The sequence below is a fragment of the Triturus cristatus genome, chromosome 7 (genome assembly GCF_964204655.1).
Source record: "Triturus cristatus chromosome 7, aTriCri1.1, whole genome shotgun sequence".
Taxonomy (NCBI): domain Eukaryota; kingdom Metazoa; phylum Chordata; class Amphibia; order Caudata; family Salamandridae; genus Triturus; species Triturus cristatus.
In genome coordinates this window covers 1304662285-1304685123 of record NC_140590.1, presented here as the reverse complement: position 1 = coordinate 1304685123, position 22839 = coordinate 1304662285, and the positions used below count along the sequence as shown (strand labels likewise).

Sequence of the window (22839 nt, the reverse complement as noted above, 5' to 3'; positions counted from 1 at the left end):
AAACACCACACCGGTTGCAACTAGAAAAACACACATTGCAAGCAAGTGATTTATAAACACATCCGTCTACACAAGTCAGTATTAAAGAATGTTAGCAAAGACATGTCTAGGTGTCTATCACACCATGCAGCTCTAAATCGCCGTAAACCCAAATCAGCATGTACACCAAATGAAGGCACACCCTCAAACAGCATATCTTTCAGGCTATTCTGTACAGGCTCTCAAAACCCAGACTGACTCAGCCATGCATGTCTGTGCAGTGCAACTGACTGAGCGATATCTCTACCCACGGAATCAGTGCTGTTCATACCACATTTTAAGGAGAACTTGGCAGGATCTCGGCCATCCTGCACCAACTGTAGCAGTTCATGTTTGGCTCCTCCGGAAGAGAAGGTAGCAAACTCTTCAAGGAGTCCCATAACGCATGGGAAAACCTGCCAAGAATACATATAGTATTCAAAGACCGTAATGCTGCACTAACGGAAGAGAAAATATTTCTCCCATAACTGTACAGCCATCTGAACTCAGTGCTTGGTGGAACCAGAGGGAGGACATTTGGGTCCACAGGGGCTGTAGCTACTTGCACAACTAGACCGTTTATGGAGGGATGTTTTAAGAGTCAATCAGGATCCCCAGGTGCGGGACGATGCCTATGGGATACAGCCCAGTCTAGAGACATTCCCATTACCAGCCTTGCCCAAGCCCCTAACAATATGTTGTGTAGAGACTCATTATACAGAAGCAAGGGTTCCACTCCTGTCTTACCCTGTAGAAGAACATTCACCAAAGGGTCTGTGGAAAATTCCACTGAGGGAAGCTGGCAATCTAAGACAGCAGCTGCCCTCCTTAATACCGCAGCATAAGAGGAACTCACCTCTGTTGCCATACAAGGTGGAAAAAGTAAGTCTGAAAATGGGCAGGACTCAAGACGACTAGCCTCACCCATGTCAATCAGCCAATTTTCCTCCAAAGGAGGCTGGACAGTATTGCCCAAAGGGGTTTAGACATTCAAGTCTTCCCATCGCCTAAACTGTGCATTTCTGTGGGAAGAACAGAAACAGGTAGTATAGGGACAGATGGAGAGTTGCCTAAAGAAGACCGAGCCATAGGTGCCGCATCCATTGCCGTCTGGTGCAGTGATGTGTTGACGTCAAAAAGAGTAATTGCTGCGGCATCGATAGGCACCGCCAGGGTCATTGGCTGACCCGAATACGTCGGTGAAGGCCCCAAAGGACTGTGCACCAGCAACGTCTCGAATCCGATAACGGATTTATAGGGCCCGACTGGCATTGAGGGTGAACCCGCCAGCGAGGATCCAGTCAGGGCACCTACCACCTCCTTGGGGTTAGAAAGCGCACCAGAGGGGAATAGAGGCCTAAAATCTTTATGCAGGGAAATGTAATATTCCCACATTTGGGCTAGAGTCGGCCCAGCTCCAGGATATTTAGGGAGGCGTGAGGTGGACTCAGGAGAACGCTCAGCAGCCGAAGGTTTGGAGACAGCGGCCAAAACAAACATACATTTTGACCGTTGTTGCTTTGTACCCTATCTCAAAGGCCCCTCACCCGAACGGCTCCTTGACCGGTCTCTGGACTACGACAAGGGATTATGATGCCACGGTGCCTCAGTCACACGGCCAAAGGTTTTATTCAATGCTCTCTCAACCCTTTCGTCCGAAGACACTGACAGGAACCACACTCCTCCAAGTCATGGTGATCGCCAGGCTCCAAAAACAGATGGTATGAGAATCTGTGATCGACATCTTTCAGTCACAAGATCCACAGGGTTTAAACCCTGAAGACATCACAAAAGCACACTGTTTCTCAGACAATATGTGGAGCTGGGCCGAAAAACAGCCCCTAACACTCCGGATGCACGTTGCAAGAGTGGAAAAGAAGGCAATGACATCAACGAGGTGGTTATATGGACCCGTCGACGTCAAATCACGTAATGATATCGATATGGGGGTCATGTGGAGACCTCTTCCAATGCACATATGTGCTGTGGAAAAAAATTCCGGATCCAGTCTCGCATCTCGCAGAATGTTCTAAAGTAAGGATCCTGCAGCTAGACGTCTCTATCAGATATACAGTGGCACTTATTTTATTCTCACAATAAGATAATTTCCAAAAACAAGCATCCTTACCCAACTGAATGTTCAAATCGGTTGTGTGAGGCTCCAGGAAATACATAGTAACAGCCCCCAAGCTGTTTAATGTAGCGCAGGCGCTGGAACTGAGGCGTGTCAATGATGCGAATAAGTAGCGGGTGCAACTCAATGTGTCCGTGGATAGGGTCATTGAACACCTAGAACATAAAATATTTACTACAATTTTCCATAAATACATTACAAACTTTCAAAAACATGTATGTAAAAACGTTAACACATGCTATGAAACAATATTGTAAATATATATTTTTTTCAAACTCATAATTGCAAAATTGAAATTAGTATGAACTGCATCTGTTACCCACCTATCCACACATACCGAAGGACACAATTTCTGCAAAGAATGAATAGCATTTCTGACAAAGATCCAGAACAGGCACAAAGCCATTATCTCCTTAAGCGAGGTACTTTTAACATTTAACAATCGCCAACGATAGCAACAACAGCCACAACAGTTTTATAGCGTTAGCTAGTGACCTAAACAATTAACTGTGAAATGTACTGATTAGAAATACACTAATCACGAAAAAGACATGAGTCCCTTCCTTCCAGGCCAATTAACACATTTAATCCACTGAGGGACAAACACATATCACCAAGAGCCACATGGGGGGTGGCTCAGCAAGCTTGGGGCCAGATGTACGACCCTATTTTGCATGCGCAAACAGGTTTGCGACCCGTTTGCGCAAGCAAAATGTCACAGGGCCATGTACAATTCCTAAAAAGCGAGTCGCAATTTATTTGCGACTTGCTATTTAGGAATTGCGAGTCGCTATTAGGAAGGGGCGTTCCCTTCCTAATGGCGACTCCAAAGCCATGTATCAATGTTTTGCGACCGCAATTGCAGCCGGAAAAGACTTGGAAATTAACACCCTCTTCAAGAGGGTGGTAAATGCACTTGCAAAAGGGAGGGGGTCCCCAAATGCAGGGGGAAACGTCATGAGGGGAAAGCATTGGTCCCAGGGACCACCGACTGCCCATAAAGAAATAAAACGAAAACGTTTAATTTAAAAAAAAAAATTATTCCTGGGAGGGCCATAATGCGCAAATAACTAGGACCCCCTGAGTTCAAGAAAATAAAATTCCTAGGACAGGGTGAAACACAATGTAACAATAACTTCCTAGGCAATTGTTTTATCTAGCATAATAGTGTCCTAAAAGTGTCCAATTAGCGTAGCCACAACAAGACTTAAAAATTCCATAGATTTATTTGTTGTTGGTATACGTATCAAAAAATAATTCACAGTTAAAGAATACTTTTCGCAAAGGCCTGAACAGTGATCTACCCTGGGAGAATGCGATCATTTAACCCATTTATATTGGCAACTATTCTTCCTTGTTGACCATAATGACAAGTATCCCCATATACCGTCGCTACTCCATTAGCGATTTAGTCGATTCTTTGCTTTATTTGTGAAGATACAGTCACATGCTCCAACGTTGAGACACTCCAGGTAATATTGATTTATTGTATTCGTTTAGTGATTCATTTCTCTGTTATGATCTAGACATGCCACTCTACACCAAAGTAATGGCTTATCCCATACAATAATGTCATCCACATCTTCGTCTACATTATATTACCTCCTAGGAGCGGGAATATCCTTAATACAGACACCATTAAATGCTCGTGTTTCCATAATTAGACCCGTGGAATTATAACTATCTGCCCAATTATATGTCTTCACATCTATAATCCCTTTAGCTAATGAGTTGTTTAAAATCCAGTAGTCAACGCAGAATAACAGTCATATGTTGCAATGCCTGTATGCGTTAGTTGAGACTAATTAATTACGAACCTCTAGCGAATAACTATTCGCTATCTATCCAACACATTACACGTCGGCGTAGTAGTGTCTCCACCTACGCACTGACGTAACACGCATTTACATTGTACCCAATCACCTCGGTGCAGTGCGAATATTTAAATGCGGAAACAGTCCGTCAGCACTGTTTATCCTCCCGGCCATTAGCTGAGTTCGCGGCAACATCGAAAAAACCGACACCCCGCACCACCATCCATCAGGTAAGAATATCGTGACATTCAAATAGCGAAAATATAATCACGAAAGAATCAAATAAAATACCCTGAGAATACAATGTTATGATATTGTCGGATATTTTCCACTCATAGCTCCCTCTGACTACATTTCATAGATTCTCTCGCCATGTAAAAAAATCTCCTGTTTACATGTTCATTCCTCAACATCTTAAATAAATAATGTAATTAAGACCCGTTTAACCTACATTTTCTTGGCTGTCGAAATACTAAGAAAGGACACCTCATTTATAACTAGTTATTTTCTTTCAACATCCAAGGTAAATAGCCCCACATAGAAGACGCCCGCTATCCGAACGGCATCTTTTTAATCATCGAACCGAGAACATTCCTTGTGAAAACATACAAGTAGGTAATTGCAAAATAATATACGATATTTGTTAATACTAGCATTATTAGGCGTTCACCAAACATAGATACAGACATTTTGTTGTTCTTTTATTTTAGAATCACCCTTATGACAGTGAATGTCCTCATATTACTAAATCTTTGTGAGTTTATACGATACGAAAAATCGGCCTTTATACCCTAAGTCTGCTGATATTATCGAACAGGTACCAATATGCTCATTATACAATGAAAGCTAACGCTCTTTTCTTTCGTAATCCTACTAAGACTTATATCAGAATTATTGACTATCATTTTAGGTTCCATTGAACTTTTCGATAACACAATTGAACCTTGACCTGAGCATCATGATATCAAATATCAAGTAGAACTACACTTTACAACAGGTACCTTGCTATCACATCATACATAGTTGCCCATTTTCTCTTCCTCTCTGAATACTTAACCCTCCTATGTATCACCTATTATCATTACAGGTTTTCCTTATCTATCCTTGAAAACCACCATACCTCCCATTTGGTCGCGCGGCCACGATCCCAAGTAAGCACCATCTATCTTTGCAATACCACTGTTCCATAGATGAGGCCTTCAGTTTCTTTGCCCTCTCCACATAACCCCCACACTGATTCTTTAGTTTTTCTATTTCATTCTTACCTTTTTCTTCACCCACCCATCTTGGTTTTCAAGCTACACCCTTTTCTGTTTTGTTACCTACCGAATCTATTCTTAACTTTTCTCCCCTTGCTAGATATTTCAGTTTGTATGCTTTAACCTCTAATGCATAAGACCAATGTCATAGTAGATATGCACAACTTTATTAGCAATGTGTCCATTAGCTTTGTAGCCATTATACATTGAAACAGACAAAAAAAGAAAACCATATATGAAATATTATTTCGAGTCTGTTTTTTTGATTACAGGAGTTGTGGCCTTTCCTGACGAAGGCGTACTTTTTGCCGAAACGCGCGTAGGAGATTATTACATGGCCACTGAAATGTTTTTACTATGTTTAACTATTGTAATTTTAATGGAATTATTACACTGAATGATTATACTATATATGAATGTATTCTTTAACTGTGAATTATTTTTTGATACGTATACCAACAACAAATAAATCTATGGAATTTTTAAGTCTTGTTGTGGCTACGCTAATTGGACACTTTTAGAACACTATTATGCTAGATAAAACAATTGCCTAGGAAGGTATTGTTACATTGTGTTCCTGGGAGGGCCAGCCATTCCCAATCGGGTCGCAAATTGCGAGTGGCTCAATATTCATGAGCCTCGCATTTTGCGACCCCACTGGGAATTGCAATTAGTGTCTCTGACACTAGTACATTGTAAATTGTGCCTCGCAATTTGCGACTCGCAATCCAGCGCAAATTGCGAGGCACAATTTACAAGGGTCGGACATCTGGCCCTGGATGTTCAACATTAACATATTTAATCTACACTTCACTAATCTAGCCTCACATATGCGAAAGATACACTGCTCCTTCAAAGGCCCAGTTGATCTATCAACATGTTATCAAATTGACAGGAACAAAATAGAAATACTCCTTTGAGAATCAAAGAATTAACGATGCAAATGATAAAGCAAGTTTCCTTTAATACTTGCTCTCCGACATGGGAATCCAATTGGAAATGACTAAAAAAAATGGCCACTTAACACTCACAACAAATGAAACCACAAACCTTGAAATAGTGTTCTTATCCAATACAATTCACATGAAGCAATTCAGACACTGCTCCTTTAAGGATTCCAGAAGCTGCACTGTTCCAGAATCCCACGGATGCTAAGTTACTCAATTTACATGTGCTTCGAAGTTAGATAGGCATCTACTTAACCAATTCTCATCCATGTTTTTAGGCATCATAGTAAGCACAGTAGGCTGCTCATAAATTAGGAAAATATGCATGATGGATAACAAGAAATATATCATTAATTGCCTTCATATTATCCTTTTCTTCGATGTTGCTAAACAATTGAAAATAATAGCAAGCCCAACCTTCAGTACTGGAGATGGGGAAAACCTGGTGAATTGAGACCCCTCAAGAATCTTATGTAGGCAAACATGTACCCTAATGATGGCTTGCCTACTGGTGTGTTATCAGAATTGATGCACAATTACTGCACAATAAAGTGGACTGATATAGAGACGGTAGATCTTTTCAGAACAGATTTTGCTTACCTTACAATTGTGGAGCACTTTTCAGAAGACAAGGTTGAAACCATTTACCAATTCATGTTTAGACTGCTGCCTGCTACATTTTGCATGACATTGCCTACATTGATTTGGATAAGCTGCCAAACATCGCAGTCAAATCTTGGAAGAGTGTACGGAATCAAAACCCTAATTTAGATTTAGGCCCTTATCATGCTGTTCATTAATCTGTTTTACCCGTCACTTGCCGACAAACTGTGAAACATTTTTTTCGTGTAAAAAAAGACATTTTGTATAAAACTGTTTAAATGTGTGTTTAAAAGTGCATGTTTAAGTTGCAAATTATTTCTGGAAATAACCTACAGCCAGCTTTCCAAAAAAGGTCTTTTTAGAACTGGGGGTCTCTAGTTGGCAGAGGTAGGTACCTTTGACCAAATAGGAACCCTTCCTTCTAAGTCGGGGAAAGGGAATTACACTACTGGATAACCCCTGCTCAACCCCTTGGTAGCTTGGCACGGGAAGACAGGCTTATCTCAGAGGCAGTGTGTTAAGCATTTGTGAACACGTACAGTAATACAGTGAAAACACTACAGATGGACACCACACAGGTTTTATAAAAATAAGTATTCTTTATATAGACTTAACACAAGACCACAAACGACAAAAATCCACAATACTGTACTCAAAATTGACTTAAAGATGGTAGAATTAGCTTAGTTCAAGTTGTTGGTAAATGTGACACAGTTCTCACAAAAGTACCTGGATGCGTAACGCAAAATAAACAGGCTCGCATCTTTGGAGATGCGTCAGTTCCTTGCTTCGGGGGAGACGATGCGTCGCGCAAAAATGCTTGTACAGAGTAGCGGATGCGTCTTGATCCTTACCGGAGAGGAGGTGATGCGTAGATTCTCGTGCTGCAGCCCGGTTGCGATGCGGCAAGATGGCACCTCGATGCGACAATCCGGTGCGATGTGTTAAGATGGCGTCCTTGATGTGAAGACGATGCGTTCACGCCCTGGCAGTCTTACGGCGACTGTGTACTTTGGAGCCGCGACAGGCCCTGCGACACTCTTCTTCGGTGATGTGACGGTGACCCTCACGTTTGCGACACACTTCTCCGGTGATGCGACAGCAGACAGCTGCGACGAAGTCACGCTTCTGGAAGATGCGGCGGTGACACGCTTTTGGGAGATGCAGCGGCAGCATGCTTCTCCGGCGGTGCGACTACAGCTGCGGAAGAAACACGCTTTTTCTTGTTGCGTCGCGCTTTTAGCTCCAAGCGACACGCAGGCTTCTGCAGATAGAATTCCCAACAAGGAAATTCAGAGGGGAGCTGGTGGTGAAGTCTGTTGTCCCCGAGACTTCAGCAGGAGGCAAGCACAAGTTCAAGCCCTTGGAGAAATATTCTGCAAGATGATGAAGCACACACAAAAGAGTTACTTCTCCTCTCCTTGGTGCTGAAGACACCACTGTAGGCCAACACAACACACTGGGGGTCTTGGGGTCTGGGTCCCCATATTTATACTACTTTTCTCTTTGTTCTTTGAAGGCAGAGAGGCCTTTGCCTAGTCCAAACCAGTTCTGGTCAGTCCTGGAGCACTTTGTTTACATGACTCCTTTCCTTTGACAGTGCAGGGCAGAGACATCGGACACACCACAGGAGGTGGAGCCAGCATTGTGGAGGGAAGGCACAGTCCTATTCAGGCCCCAGGTGCAACTCCTCCCACCTATCTAAATGCAGATCATGCGATTCAGCCCTGTGCTGACTCACCCTCTCCCCTGGAATCCCCAGTCCCTGTCACTCACAGAACCAGACACACAATACACAACCTAGCAGAGGCAGGCTTGGACAGTTAAGCAAGAAAATACCTACTTTCTAAAAGTGGTATTTTCAAACACAGAATGTTAAAACCAACTTTGTTAGGATTATAAGATGTAAGACTCAAACTGCCCATTCTGGTCCATGGGGAACAGGTAGCCTTGCAATAATGAAAAACGAAAATGGCTGTAATTCACTATTAGGACATGCCATACACACCAGGGCATGTCCTACATTATACTTACAATGCACATTGCCCTTGGGCCTACCATAGGGGAGTCTGATATGAAGAAAAGGAAAGGTTTAGGGACTGGCAAGTGGGTGCACTTGGTCAGTCAACATGGCAGTCAGAGACAGCATGCAGGCTCTGCAGTGGCAGGCCTGAGACACACTTTACAAGCTGCTTCTGTGGGTGGCACAACCAGTGCTGCAAGCCCACCAGCAGCATTTGATGTACAAGCCCTGGGCACACATGGTGCATGTACTAGGTCTGACAAGTAAATCAAATAACCCAATCATGGAGTCACTAATCAATATATCAATTTACCATAGGGAGCACTTGCACTGTGGCACTGAATAGCAGTGGTACAGTGCCCAAAGCAGCTAAACTAGCAAAACATATCAAAACCAGAGGAGGCAGTCAGAAAAAATGTAAGGGAGACTCACGCCAATTGTACCAGGTCTTAACAGGCCTAAATGCGGTCTGACTTATGTGTTTTTTCCTCTCGTGTGATTTCTGGGAACCTTCCTGGCTTGAATGTGTTGCAGGAAATTAAGAGCTGCAGAGGATGTTCCAAATATAGTTCTATATAAGCAGTTTACCTGTTAGTGACGAACACAGGAAAAATCTGCACTTTAAGGAAATGTGTGCAGTCTTGGTGGGATATAATGGAAAAGCAGGAAGCTTTTTCTATTGTTAATATTGTATTGAAGTTATGGATGTGTGCCAAAAGGAAAATGCTACTTACCAGTATGCATCTGTTCTTGGCATGTAGAGCTGCAGATCCGTACACTGTGCATAGATCGCCATCTGGTGTTGGGCTCGGATACTTGCACCTTGTTGTTGTCTTGGAAGAGTCTTTTGTAGTCACGAGGTAGGCGACTCCTCCGTTGGACGATAGTGCGCATGGGCATCGACTCCATCCTCAGATTGTTTTTCGCCATGATGGAAAATGATGGCGTTAGTAAGAAATAAAGAGATGTCCATGTGAATGAATCTAATTAAGATAATACTGGAACACATACAGGTTCCGAGGAGGTGGGTGGGCATGTACGGATCAGCAGCTCTACATACCAAGAACAGATGCATACTGGTAAGTAGCATTTTCCGTTCGAGGCATATGAGCTGCAGATCGTACACTGTGCATAGACTGTACAGCAGTGTCTCCCCTAGCGTTGGTCACCTGTATCTGTTGCAGTAGTTTGAAAAAGTGTTTTAAGAACAGCCTGGCTTACAGATAGTGTTTGGTGAAGGTATGTGGTGTAGACCATGTTGCTGCTTTACAGATGTCATCTAAGGAAATGTTCCCTAAGAATGCCATGGAAGCCCCTAGTTTGAGTGTTGAGTGTGCCCTAGGGGGAAGTGTTAATGTGCGTTTAGCTTTATGGTAGCATATTTGAATGCATTTGGCTATCCACCTAGCAATCCCAGCTTTGGAGATGGGGTTACCTTTATGAGGTGGTGAGAAGGCTGGTGAGAAGGCTACAAACAGTTGTTTTGTCTTTCTAAAGGGCTTAGTCCTGTCAATGCAACAAAGTAGTGCTCTTTTGACGTCTATTGAAGAGCTCTCTCTGCTACAGAGTCTGGGTTTTGGAAAAACACAGGTAACTCAACTGATTGGTTAAGATGAAAACCAGAGATTACTTTGGGAAGAAATTTAGGATTTGTTCTAAGAACCACCTTGTTACGATGTATTTGTAAGAATGGTTCTTGCATGGTTAAAGCCTGGATCTCACTTACCCTCCTGAGAGAGGTAACTGCGACAAGGAAAGCTACTTTCCATGTGAGGAACTGCAGTTCACATTTGTGTAGCGGTCCAAATGGGGGACCCATGAGCCTGGTAAGAACAATGTTTAAATTCCACACTGGGGAGGGTGGCAGACTGGGGGAATTATCCTTTTAAGGCCTTCTATAAAGGCTTTAATTGCAGGTACTCTAAATAGTGACAAGTGTTGTCTGTTTTGTAAATAAGCAGCAAGTGCCTCTAGATGTAATCTTATGAATGAATATGCTAGATTACACCTTTGTAACTGTAGCAAATAGCAAATGATGTCCTGGATTGAAGCATCCAGCGGATCGATTTTATTGTTATTGCAGTAGATGACTAATCTTTTCCATTTTGCTGCATAGCAAGCTTTAGTAGTAGGGCGTTTGGCTTCTTTAATGATGTTCATACAGTCCGGTGGAAGTTTAAGGTAACCGAACTCTAAGACTTCAGGAGCCAGATCGCTAGATTCAGTTGACCTGGATCGGGGTGTCTTATCTCTCCATGGTTCTGCGTTAGCAAGGTTGGGGAGAGACGTAGCTTTTGGTGTGGAACTACTGAAAGTTCCAGGAGTGTTGTGAACCACGGTTGCCGTGCCCATGTGGGAGCTACCAGGATCATTTTGAGAGACTGTTGTCTGAGCTTGCGTACTACTAGAGGAATCAGCGGGAGTGGCGGAAAAGCATACACAAATCTGCCTGACCAGTTCATCCATATCGCACTGCCCTTCGACAACGGGTGAGGAAACCTGGCGGCGAAGGTTGGGCATTTTGCATTTGCGTGTGTGCCGAACAGATCTATGTCTGGTTGACCCCACATGTGGAAAATATGGTTGAAGAACTTGAGGATGAAGTTCCCCTTTGTGTATCTGCTGTGTCTGTCGACTTAGCAGATCCGCAATCTGATTGTGAACTCCTGGAAGGTGTTCTGCCAGGAGGTATATGTTTTGTAGAATGGCCCATCTCCATATGCTTTGCGCCAACTGAGACAGCGGCAAAGAATGTGTGCCTCCTTGTTTTTGTATGTAATACATGGCTGTCATATTGTCCGTCCAGACTAGGACAGTCTTGTGATGTAGATGTACCAGGAAGGATTTTAATGCTAGAAATATTGCCAGTAATTATAGGTTTTTAATGTGGAGCACTTTTTGGCGAGTGGTCCACTTGCCTTGAATGGTGTGGTTTAGGAGATGGGCTCCCCAGCCGGTGAGTGATGCGTCTGCTGTTAGCACTATCTGTGGAACTGGCTCTAAGAACGGTTGCCCTTTGGAAAGGTTTAGTGTGTTCCACCACTGCAGAGAGCGATGTGTGCGGCTGTCCACCAACACCAGATCTGTAAGTTGTCCTGGAGCCTGGTTCCACTGACGTGCTAGACATTCTTGTAAGGGGCGCATCTGAAGTCTTGCGTGAGGTACGATGAAAATGCAAGAGGCCATCATTCCTATGAGTTGCAGGAATACCATCGCTGGGAGGGAATGCTGTGGCTGAAATTTGGTGATTAGGGTTTGTATACTGGCTATCCTTGCTGGATTGGGATATGCCAGAGCTTTCGAGGTGTCTAACGTGGCCACTAGATACTGATGTATGTAGGAGGGCTGAAGATGTGACTTGGTGTAGTTTACTGTGAATCCCAAGTTGTGTAGTAGCTGGATGGTCTGATGAGTGTGATGAACACACTGGTTGGATGACTTTACTTTTATCAGCTAGTCGTCGAAGTATGGAAAGACCTGGATTCGTTGTCTTCTCTAGTGTGCTGCTACTGCTGCAAGGCACTTTGTGAACACCCTGGGTGCGGTGGTCACCCCGAATGGAAGGACTTTGAACTGATAGTGTTGTCCGTCCACCATGAACCTTAGGTATTTCCTTTGAGCAGGGTGTATGGGAATGTGGAAGTAGGCATCCTTGAGATCTAGTGTGGCAAGGAAGTCGCCTTGCTGAAGTAGTGGGAGGACCTGTTGAAGAGTGATCATATGAAAATGATCTGACTGTATGTAGAGATTGAGAGGTCTGAGGTTGAGTATTGGCCTTAGGGTGCCGTCCTTTTTGGGGATTAGGAAATACAGCGAGTAAACCCCTGTTCCTTGATGCTGCAAGGGAACTAGTTCTATTGCCTGCTTTTGAAGCAGTGAGAGAACCTCCTGTTTTAAGAGCGTGAGATGTTCCGTGGACATTGGACGCTGTTTGGGTGGTATGGTGGGTGGGGTTGCTGCAAGTTCCAGGCAGTAACCATACTGGATAATTTGTCTTACCCACTTGTCTGTGGTGATGGAAGTCCAGACAGGTAGGAACTGTGATAGTCTCCCTCCGACTAGGTTGGAATGGTCTGGAGGGAAGTCACTGCTAATTAGTGGGGGAGGTGCGAGTGTTGAATTAAATCATTGGCCTTGGTCTTATATTGATCAGGTTAATGTTGCAATAGGGTTTCCAGTTGGTCGTAGTGAGCCCTATCGTACCTAGCAAGTAATGACTGTGTGTTAGCTATCCGCCAGTGATAAGCTGCTTGGGCAGCAACTCTCTTGCCGGAAGCATCTAACAACTTAGACTCTTTATCCGGAGGTGGTGCATCACCGGAGGTCTGAGAGTTGGCACGTTTCCTAGCATTAGTTACCACTAGTGAATATAAAGGTAGTTGACCCTTGATGTAGGTGAGATCATTGGGAGCGGGTTTATATTTTTTGTCAATTCTGGGATTGAGAATCCTAGCCCTAACAGGGTCCTTAAATATGTCAGGGGCACGTTTAATGACACCTTTTAACATTGGCAGGGTTTGTACAGTCTTTTGTGTCTAGTAGAAAGTCCTCGTCTGCGGGGTCAGAATGCATCTGAACACCATGGTACAGAGCAGCTCTATTTACAAGCTGACCAAAGCCAATATTGTCATCTGAGGGAGATGGCTTTGTTGGATATGCATGGGAATCAGGGAGGTCTGGAGGATCTATCATAATCGCCCCAATCATCCTGTGATACGTCTGTGTCGTCATCAGGGTCAGTGAAAGGGTCATTGTTGTCTCCCCTATCCCCTAAATCATCCTCAACCTGTGGTAGTGGTGAGTTTGGTGGAAGTACAGGAGAATGTGGAGGAGAGAAAGGCTTAGGAGGAAGAACAGGAGAAGAGAGTGGTATAGGTGAAGTGGCACAGTCTTTTCTCTTCACAGACACTACAGGAATGCCTTGAGTGTCCAATGTCGTCCTCTTGTGTGGAATAGTAGTCACATGTCCTGTTTTGAGGTCTATGTGTAGAGTTTTTGGTGTAGGATCGATAGGATCCGGTCGAAAAAGTTCTTCCTCTCCAGTAAACGCTTTCGGCGCTGATTTTTTCGGGTCCGAGCAAGGTTTGGATTTCTGCTCCGGAGCCTTGGAAGGTGGTTTTGGGTCCTTCGGCTTCGATGTGAAGGCAGAAATCTTTTTCGATTTCGACTGTTTTGGTTTCAGATCCGATGCCTTCTGTTTCGGCGCCGGGGTGGTCGATGCCGACATCTTTTTGGGAGTAGGCTGGAACCCTGGCTTCGGAGCCGATGGTACCTGTGGAACACTGATATGCGGCTTGCTCAGTCCTGAGGCTTGTACCCCATCTTCGGGGCCGGGCCCAGGGGCGGGTCTTCTGAAGCTTGTTTTCTTTCGCGACTGGGACCAACAGGCGAAGTCTTGACGAGGGCCTTCGATTTCTCAGGTGAGGTTGGGGTAGGGGCAATTGTACTCACTCGTTGACCTGGAGTGATGTGGTTGCTTCGGACACGATCTCCAGACCCTCAGAATCCTCCTCCGGGACATCGGGGCCTTCATCGAAGAAGTCCACCGGTACCGGAGCTGCTTGTTGCGTCATGATGTGTCGCTGGGCCTAGCGATCACGGATGGTTTTTCTCGATCGAAAAGAGGCCCAGGCCTGGCAATTATTCTCATCGTGTTCTGGCGAGAGGCACAGGTTACAGACCTTGTGGTGGTCACTGTGTGGGAATTTAGCTCCACACTGGGGGCATTTTTTAAATGGAGTCCTTTCCATGTGGCGAAGGGCCCGAACGGCATCGATAGGCCCAGCGGCCCACGTCGACAGCCGGAATCGGAATTTGAGGAGCGAGTTGAAGATCACGCGATCAAAAAAAATACAGTCGAGTTTGCGATGATTTGCGCGTCGAAAAGGTTTGGAGAATATGGTGCCGAACCGGACCGCAGAAGTTAGATCTGAACCCAATTGCGGAAAAAAACACAATCTGAGGATGGAGTCGATGCCCATGCGCACTATCGTCCAAGGGAGGAGTCACCTATATTCTGACTACAAAAGACTCTTCCAAGACAACAACAAGGTGCAAGTATCCGAGCCCAACACCAGATGGCGATCTATGCCCAGTGTACGATCTGCAGCTCATATGCCTCGAACATAGTGTTATAAGAATTGACTCGCAGCGTGTGTAATTTGAGATTGACTTGTACTTCCCTCATAGTGCGGTCACTCTCCTAGCGGTTTTAGTCTGAGCATATGCAATAAACCTGTTTGTACTACCTTTGTTCGGATGTGGTGATTGAATGATTCACTGCTTAAAGGATTTTTTTACTGACATCGTGGCGAGTCAGCCAGGAGATCCCCTTAGCTCTGGCCTGCCGCTGGGGAGATTCCCTTCTGACAACTAATTTAGTTGTGCACAATTTGAGGAGGATGACAGACACCCGATGAGACGAAAGATCCGTTTTGGGTCTGCGGGGAAGTCTGCAGAGGCCTGTAAGGTAGGAAAAGAGGGCAGTCGTCGAATCTTTGTGTATTGATCCACAACTGTTACAAACGGAGATGTGTATTTAGTTAATCCTGTCAGACATTTGTTTAGGAATGGTCAGAGAAGTAGATGTGTATTTAATTTAGAAATAGGATTTATATAAGAAGTTTATCCGGACAGTTTATTCAGGAAATCGTCAGAGAAAGAAAGAAAAAAATGACATTTTGTATAAATATGTAATGTGAGTTTTTTTTTATAAAACAAAATATTTAAAAATATAATATAGATTTGTGATTATTATAGCATGTGTAATAGATCATTAGTTCTGTTGCATTATCAGAGGTACCAACTGTTTTATTAGTGTTAACTCCATTAGGACAGGAGCCTTTAAGAATACTAAGAGTTGGGTCTACTAGGATACCAGGTAGATTTATTCCATGTACTATAGATCCATCTGATTTTTGTGCAGGTGTGTCGTGTGTAACTCTTGTAAGTCTCCCACAACTTACTTATTTAGGGATAACTGAAGACGAGGCTTAACAAAAGAGAGCAGTCTGTCTTATTAGTCCACAATTTTTTTCCCCACAGACCGGAATAGTACAAGTTTTTAGTAGATTAAGAAGCAAGCAAAATTGTGAGGTCATGGCTTTATTAAAAAAATCTTCCTTGGGGAGGCAGGGAGAGAAAGGGACTCCTATAGGCCACATGATTTCCACATTTTCAGGAGACTTTGATAGAATAAAAAGACATTGTCAAGAATGGGCAGAAGGTACAAAGACTTCCCTGGTTCCATGGCCACCAGATGGCTCTTTTGATAAAACAGTGATAGCCCACGTAATATTGTACATCTTAGGAGCATATAAAGGAGATAAAATAACAAAGATTAGCATCATTAGACATGTGAAAGACATTCAGTCAGGATTCCCAAGTCGAATCCACAGCACCACCCCCGACATATTCTGAGATAATTAAAGGGCCTTTATGCAGTCAGGTTATGTATCCATCATTGTCAGCGGAAGATTAGGAATCCATTACCTCAATAGACTCAGTGGACACTGTTTCAGCTGTAGGCTACAAAGATCCAACATTAATACCCCTGACTGACATAAACTAAGTTACACCAAGGGTTGATGACTTATTAAAAATGGGAGAGGTTGATCTTGCTCAAACGATTAATAAAGATTCTCTTAAACCTGAAAAAGTATATGAGGGAACAGTGTCCCTAACAGGAGACATTTCAGTGAAATTAAGACAAGACAATCATGGAAAATTGCTGGAACAACAGACCTATTGGAATGGGATAGCAAGATTCCTAAAAACTCAAGTGAAGGAAATGGATACTATACTAGTACCCCCCAGGTGAAGTTTGACTAAGGGGCACGGTCAAAGATAAATCAGGAGGAAGATAAGGCTTATCATGACATCACCCCCACTGTAAAGGGAATACAGAACACAATTGAGAGACTAATCTATATTGCTGATGACTGTTCAAATATATGTAAATCCAAATAATTTAAACCAGATGAAAAGCCAGTTTTAATGGATATAGGATATGATATAGAAATCAAGAATGTGACAGGAAAAGCTGAGAAAGAAGAAATAAACTCAGTGAGGAGTGAAATTACAAGGGTTTTTGACCGTGAACGCATGGAATTGTGCCAAGAGGCTGAGAACAGAAATGCTGAAATTAATAGAAGATTAGAGGAACAAAGTGCCTTTAAAGAACAAACAAGAGGAGAACAGGTGTTTCCCATTAGTATAACAAGGTCTAGGCGTCCATTTCAAGCAGAGGATGTGATAGAGAAAGGACAAAGTTTCCCTCCGGCTAGAGTAGGATTCCTTCATGTACGAAATATACAGGGAATGACAAGTTTTATACAGAGAAAAGAAAGGAAATAGTGACTTGACACCTAATGAAATAGTAGCGAAGGGAGTAAACAGTTGGCATAATGTTGTCCCGTTTACTAATAACCTTGCAGGGTGGACAGAAGGTATGGTGCCATAGATGAAAGTGTGGCCAAGAGCAGGATCCTTTGACCCTGAAATGATAAATATGGCTGATTTATGTATTTTTCAAGGTTATAGGGACCCAGAGTGGGATCATGATTACATGCAAAGTCTGTGTGTTTGGAAGAAATATGCTACAAGGTCTGAGATATCTTATGAGTGACATGGTGGCAGGAATACTACTGTAATACAGATGCCACTGGTGTATGGGACACAGGGAGCACAGCCTGTTTATGTTCCATGGCAACACATGGATAAAGAAAATCTAAAAGAAAGGCCTGCCTCCATTACAATAAAAAGCAAGGAAATAGATAAAAGCATTTGAAAATGTAACAGCTAGGATACCTTTAGCTCTTGGGGACGTAAAGAGCCCGTTGATCTTAATAGTAGGGGATGAGGTGGACAGTATAATGAGAAGTGCAGGGATCCAATGAATAACTATTACTAAAGGAAAACCAAGGATCTGCTTTTGGAGTAGTGCGCTCTAGGGTGTGGACTGAATTAAGGAATAGGTACCCAGACCAACCAGACATTGGGGCATTGATGCAACAAACTATGTCTCCAGGACAGTCCTGTACAGACTACAGAACAATGATGAAGAAAAAGTGGGAAGCAGATATAGGACCTGTAGAGACATGGGAGGTAGTTGTAGATTATTCTACAATGTTTTAAAATAGGGACAACCAGGAGACATACAAGACCATTTAGATCAGGTTGTGGCCTTAGATGTAAAACCCTCGGCAAAAATACAAGAACATATTATACATTTTTCAAGAAAAAAGGAAGAAAAGGAAAGGAAAAATAAAGACCAAAGTGACAGAGCCCAAGCTAAACTGGTGACACAAAAAATATAGAAAAATGAGAAGGAAAAGAAATAACTGTGCAGGTTCCTGTTGCAAACAGGGTGCAAGGAAGAGGTCGAGGAGAGACAGATGCAAGGAAGAAGACATTTTAAATGCCATTACTGCATTGGACATTTTATTGCTGAAGGCTGCTTTAAGAAGAGTGATGAAGAGCAGGGAGTGATAGGAATGTAGGGAGAGGAAGGGGAAGACAAAATGTGAACACGTCATGGCCAGCGCTTCAATATGGTCCTTATCAGTATGTCCCCTATCCTCAACAACAAATAACTCCACTACCACAGGTTTATATGCCATAACAGCAATTTGCTAATGTGCCTGTTCAAGGGACACCAGTACCTGTTGTACAGACAGGAGACCAGCCTCGGGTGCAGACTACTGCACTGGTGAGCACAAGGAGTCAAGGAAAAGGGGGAGTGATTATTCAAGGTGGAAACCCCTTTTATCATACAGCCTGATGAGACGCATCAGGGAATCCCAATTGTTCTGTGGTAGCTAGGACTCAAGACCCAGAGGAAGAACCAATGGTAGAAATGATTATAATGGGAAGGAGGTATGCTTTCTTGGTTGATACACGGGCAACAAAATCTTGCCTCTCAGAAGGAAATGTTCCATTGTCCTCTGCCACCATGGATACATAGGGCTTCTCTGGTGAAGCACAGCACATTACATACACAACACATGTGCCCATAAAGGTGGCAGGAGTGCAAAAGCAGGAGCGTCTCCTTATTCTCCAAATTCACCAGCAAATTTATTAGGAAGGGATATCATGTCTAAATTAAACATGACAATAAGGTTTTCCTCTGATGGGTCCATGATGTGAAATATCAGGTCAAGCGAAATGTGGGATACATCTGCTAGGAATACCAGAGGAAAATGTGGTTGGAAGTGCAGAGCCAGTGCATTATAAATTGCTAGCAGTTGCTGTACTTAAGTTTTGAAGACAGAGGAAATACTTTTAGGGAGAAGGATGGAATTGCCACCTAGACTAATTTTCAGGAGACAAGCTGGTGGTGATGAACTGGGACACGTGAATACCCTTTACCTTGAGTGCACAGGAATACCAAGCAGGTGGGGTACCCTGGTGGCATCAGATAACGATGGAAGAATTTGATTTTTCTTATGTCTGGTCTGAGACCACGTGACATTCCTGACTCAGAACTCTTTTCAGACGATCCCACCAGGACTGAGATTTGTACACACACTGCACCCTTGTTAGTGCGTGTTTACCGTGCACAGACCACATTATCAATTGTGCCATCCCTCTCCTATGATATTGAAGCGCTTGCAGCGGTCCCACCTTGTCTCTGGACATCAGCTCCATACGTAGTAGGACTGATAATATCTGCAGAACCACTTAAGATAAAGTTGAAGCCAGGTGCACAAGTACCCCGTGTAAAACAGCATCCACAGTCCAAAGAAGCAAAGAAGGTATTAGAGGGGCAATACGAAGACTGAAGGATCAGGTAGTCGAGTATTCCTGTCCATCAGCTTGTAACACCGCAATTTATCCTGTATAAAAAAAACTACAGGTAATACTTGGAGGATGGTACAGGATTATCGCCCTCTTAATGCAATAGTATTAGCAGAGTACCCCATAGTGCCAGACCCATCTGTGATATTGACTAATATACCAAGTGACAGCAAATGGTTTTCTGTGGTGGATCTAAAGAATGCTTTCTTTAGTGTTAGAAATGGGACCTCTGGTTGGCTAAGGCTTGCGCCAAAGCCAGGCAGAGACCACCACTCTAAGTCAGGGCTGGGGAGTTGCACGCCACAGATAACCCCTGCTCACCCCCTTGGTAGCTTGGCACGAGCAGTCAGGCTTATCCCGGAGGCAATGTGTGAAGCATTTGCGAGCGCACACAGCAACAACACCCTAGGCCCACCACAAAGGAAACTCCACACAAGGTTATATATAAAGAATATCCTTTGTATTATAATAAACACATTAGATGATAATCACATAATTTACACTATTCCAACTGGAACTGGCCAGAATTTTACAGGGGACTGTTTACACAAGACAGGGCCACATGAACCACTGTCAGAATTAGCACAAATCACCAATTGTAAATGTAGAACATATACCAACTGTAACACAATTTATAACTGTAGAGCACAACCAGTAACTACTGGCGCAATAATGACCTCAGCATTATCACAATGGAATGTATACATCACAGGGGCATAAACACATTATGCAATCTCTCACAAGTCTAACGCTTTAGACTCTACATTACACTAGGGGCGTACATCATACAGGGAAGTATAATCTCCCTAACATAAACTTAAACAGGTAAAACAACCTCCTATGCAGAAATCATATATAGAGGTATAAACACAGGGTGCGCAAAACATACTACACACGGTACATTTCCTAACACCCAAAGCATTAGTATGTAAATCACAATAGCACCTAAATCACATTAGGGTCCAGGTTGCACCAGAACCTAAACATAGCAGCTGCCCACTACTTGCTGGGCAGTTGGGGACAAGAACAGGGCCTAAACGCTGCAGTTGGCACTAAGTGCTGCGCAGCTGTGGATACTCAAATGCGGTATGGGCTTTCAGTAGCCCTCGAAATCTATGTGCCCAAGGTGGGAGCCACACGGGGCTCTAAAAATGCTTATGGCAGTGTTGGAGCCACACGGGGGTCTGCAAACAAGTAATGCCCCCAAGAACGTGGCGCGCACTGGCACTGTAAATAATTATGCGCCTGGTGGAGCCACGCACAGGCTCTGAAAAATGAACATGTCCCCTTTGGTGGAGCCCCTCGGGTCTATACATAAATAATCACTGCCCCTCTCGTTGCAGCGGCCCGCAACGGCGGCACCGCTGTGAAGAAAATAAAGAACTGGCACCACTGTGCCTGGGGACCCCCACGGGGCTTGTAATTAACTTTGACCCCATTGTTGGAGCCACGTAGGCTCTGTAAACAAAAACATGCCCCCACAAGTGACAGCACTATTCGGGTATGGGGAGCCCCAATCCCTGGGCTCCTCCGTGTGCCTCTATCTGGTCCCCCCCCCCCCCCCCCCCCCCGATCCGTCTAAACTCACCGGCTCTCTCCTTCACCCGGTCCCTCTTCTGGGACCGGGGCTTCCTGCCAACGCCGCCCGTCTCGCACTTCTCACGGGGCTCCCAGCCACTCAAGGGAGCCCCGCTGGGACGCGAGGCAGCTCCCGGCATGGCTCTTCACCTGGGTCCTCTCCTAGGGCCCAGGACTTCTCTTCGCGTCGCCCGGTCCGCTGTCTCGGGACCGGGGCTTCTCCGTGGGCGGGCTCCGGACGTCTTCCTGCTTCCGTCCGTGGTGTCCCGCCCACGGTCAGGCGGGCGCGCTTGTCTGTAGTTTGCGGCCCAGGGCTGCGGCGGTGATCTCTCCAGCCCAGTAACGCGGGGTGGGCACCCGCAAGTAAAACAACGGCCAGCAACTCGGGGTGGGCACCCGCAAAGCTCCTCAGGGAAGGCGGGGTGGGTACCCGCTTTTAGAACTCAATTTGCGCCACATTCAGCTTACGGCCATAATGCGGGGTGGCACCCGCTCGATTACGGCAATGTGGGGGGAATCCCTACGCTGGGGATTCCCTCCGGAGCGATGGGCAGCTTGACGCTGCGAGGCTGTAGCACTCCCCTCTCCTAGGGGAATTGAAAGAAAGCGCACACGAGGCGCTATATGCAGTCCCAGTCCTCAAGGCCATGGAATATCAAAAGCAAAGCGCTCACAGGGCGCAAGGAGCCCCAGCCCCAAAAGCACAAGTCCTCAGCAATCAAAAATGATAAGTCCTTAGGAATGAAGGGCAGAAGGGTCCCCCAAAAGAAGTCCTCCAGGCATCCAGGGGCAGGGCAGGGCCCAGGGAGGCAAGCCTTCCCCTGAGCCCCAATAGCAGCACACCCCTGGCAGATTCGAGTCCAAGAACAAGAACATTTTCATAGGGTCCCAGCCCCTCTTTTATACACAGAATCCTTTGTCTCCAAAAGGGCAGGGAAGGGGCGAACCAGATGCAACTGGTTCCTGACCACTTTGTTTTGCTCAGCCCCTCTCCCTATTCACAGGACAGGGACATCCGACGCACCACAGGGGGTGGAGCCAGCATTGTGGAGGGAAAGCCCAGCCCTATTAAGGTCCCAGGTCCACTCCTCCCTGCCATCAACATGCAGATCTCTCCATTCACCACCGGGGCAGATCCATCCTGACTCCTGGAGCCAGGCACACCAGCCAATCACAAGCCAGACAGTCACTTCACATTTATTACACAGACATGCCAGCTTCTAGAAGTGGCACTTCTACACTAGACACAGTAACGCCGCACACATCATTGCGCAGCATTCAATCTCACGAGTTCGCACATACCAAACTCGACCCTGCACTCCTCTCACATCAGGACTTAACACGGTCACTCAGATCCCCCATGCATTCCTATGGGAGGGCAGGCCTATCTCACTAAAACATACACAGAGCACACGCACTTTCCACTGGGACACAGTGTAAAAGCGCCTAGAGGCCTAAAACCACTAATACAACATAGGAAAAGGCTAGGATAGATGAAAAAAGTTTTAGGGGTGAACTTGCAAGACGGGCCAAGTCCAACATTTAGCATACCTTTACATCCTGACAGTCATTATTTGACAGCCTTCAGTTTTGTGGTGAACAAATCGTGTACTCTAGACTTCAACAAGGCTATTGTGAGTCTCCATCTGTGTTTAATAGTATCAAG

The 22839-nt window shown here is 44.7% G+C and overlaps 1 protein-coding gene across 4 annotated transcripts in view; it reads right to left on the bottom strand.

Annotated features, from left to right (window-relative positions):
• The window catches only part of SAMHD1 (SAM and HD domain containing deoxynucleoside triphosphate triphosphohydrolase 1), a 1667622-nt gene that overhangs the window by 1166015 nt on the left and 478768 nt on the right, over window positions 1–22839 (bottom strand). For all 4 annotated transcript variants that reach the window (XM_085618924.1, XM_085618923.1, XM_085618925.1 and 1 more), the window contains one exon: window positions 2147–2307. In XM_085618924.1, coding sequence (XP_085475050.1) covers window positions 2147–2307 — 161 coding nt within the window. The remainder of the gene's footprint in view (window positions 1–2146; window positions 2308–22839) is intronic.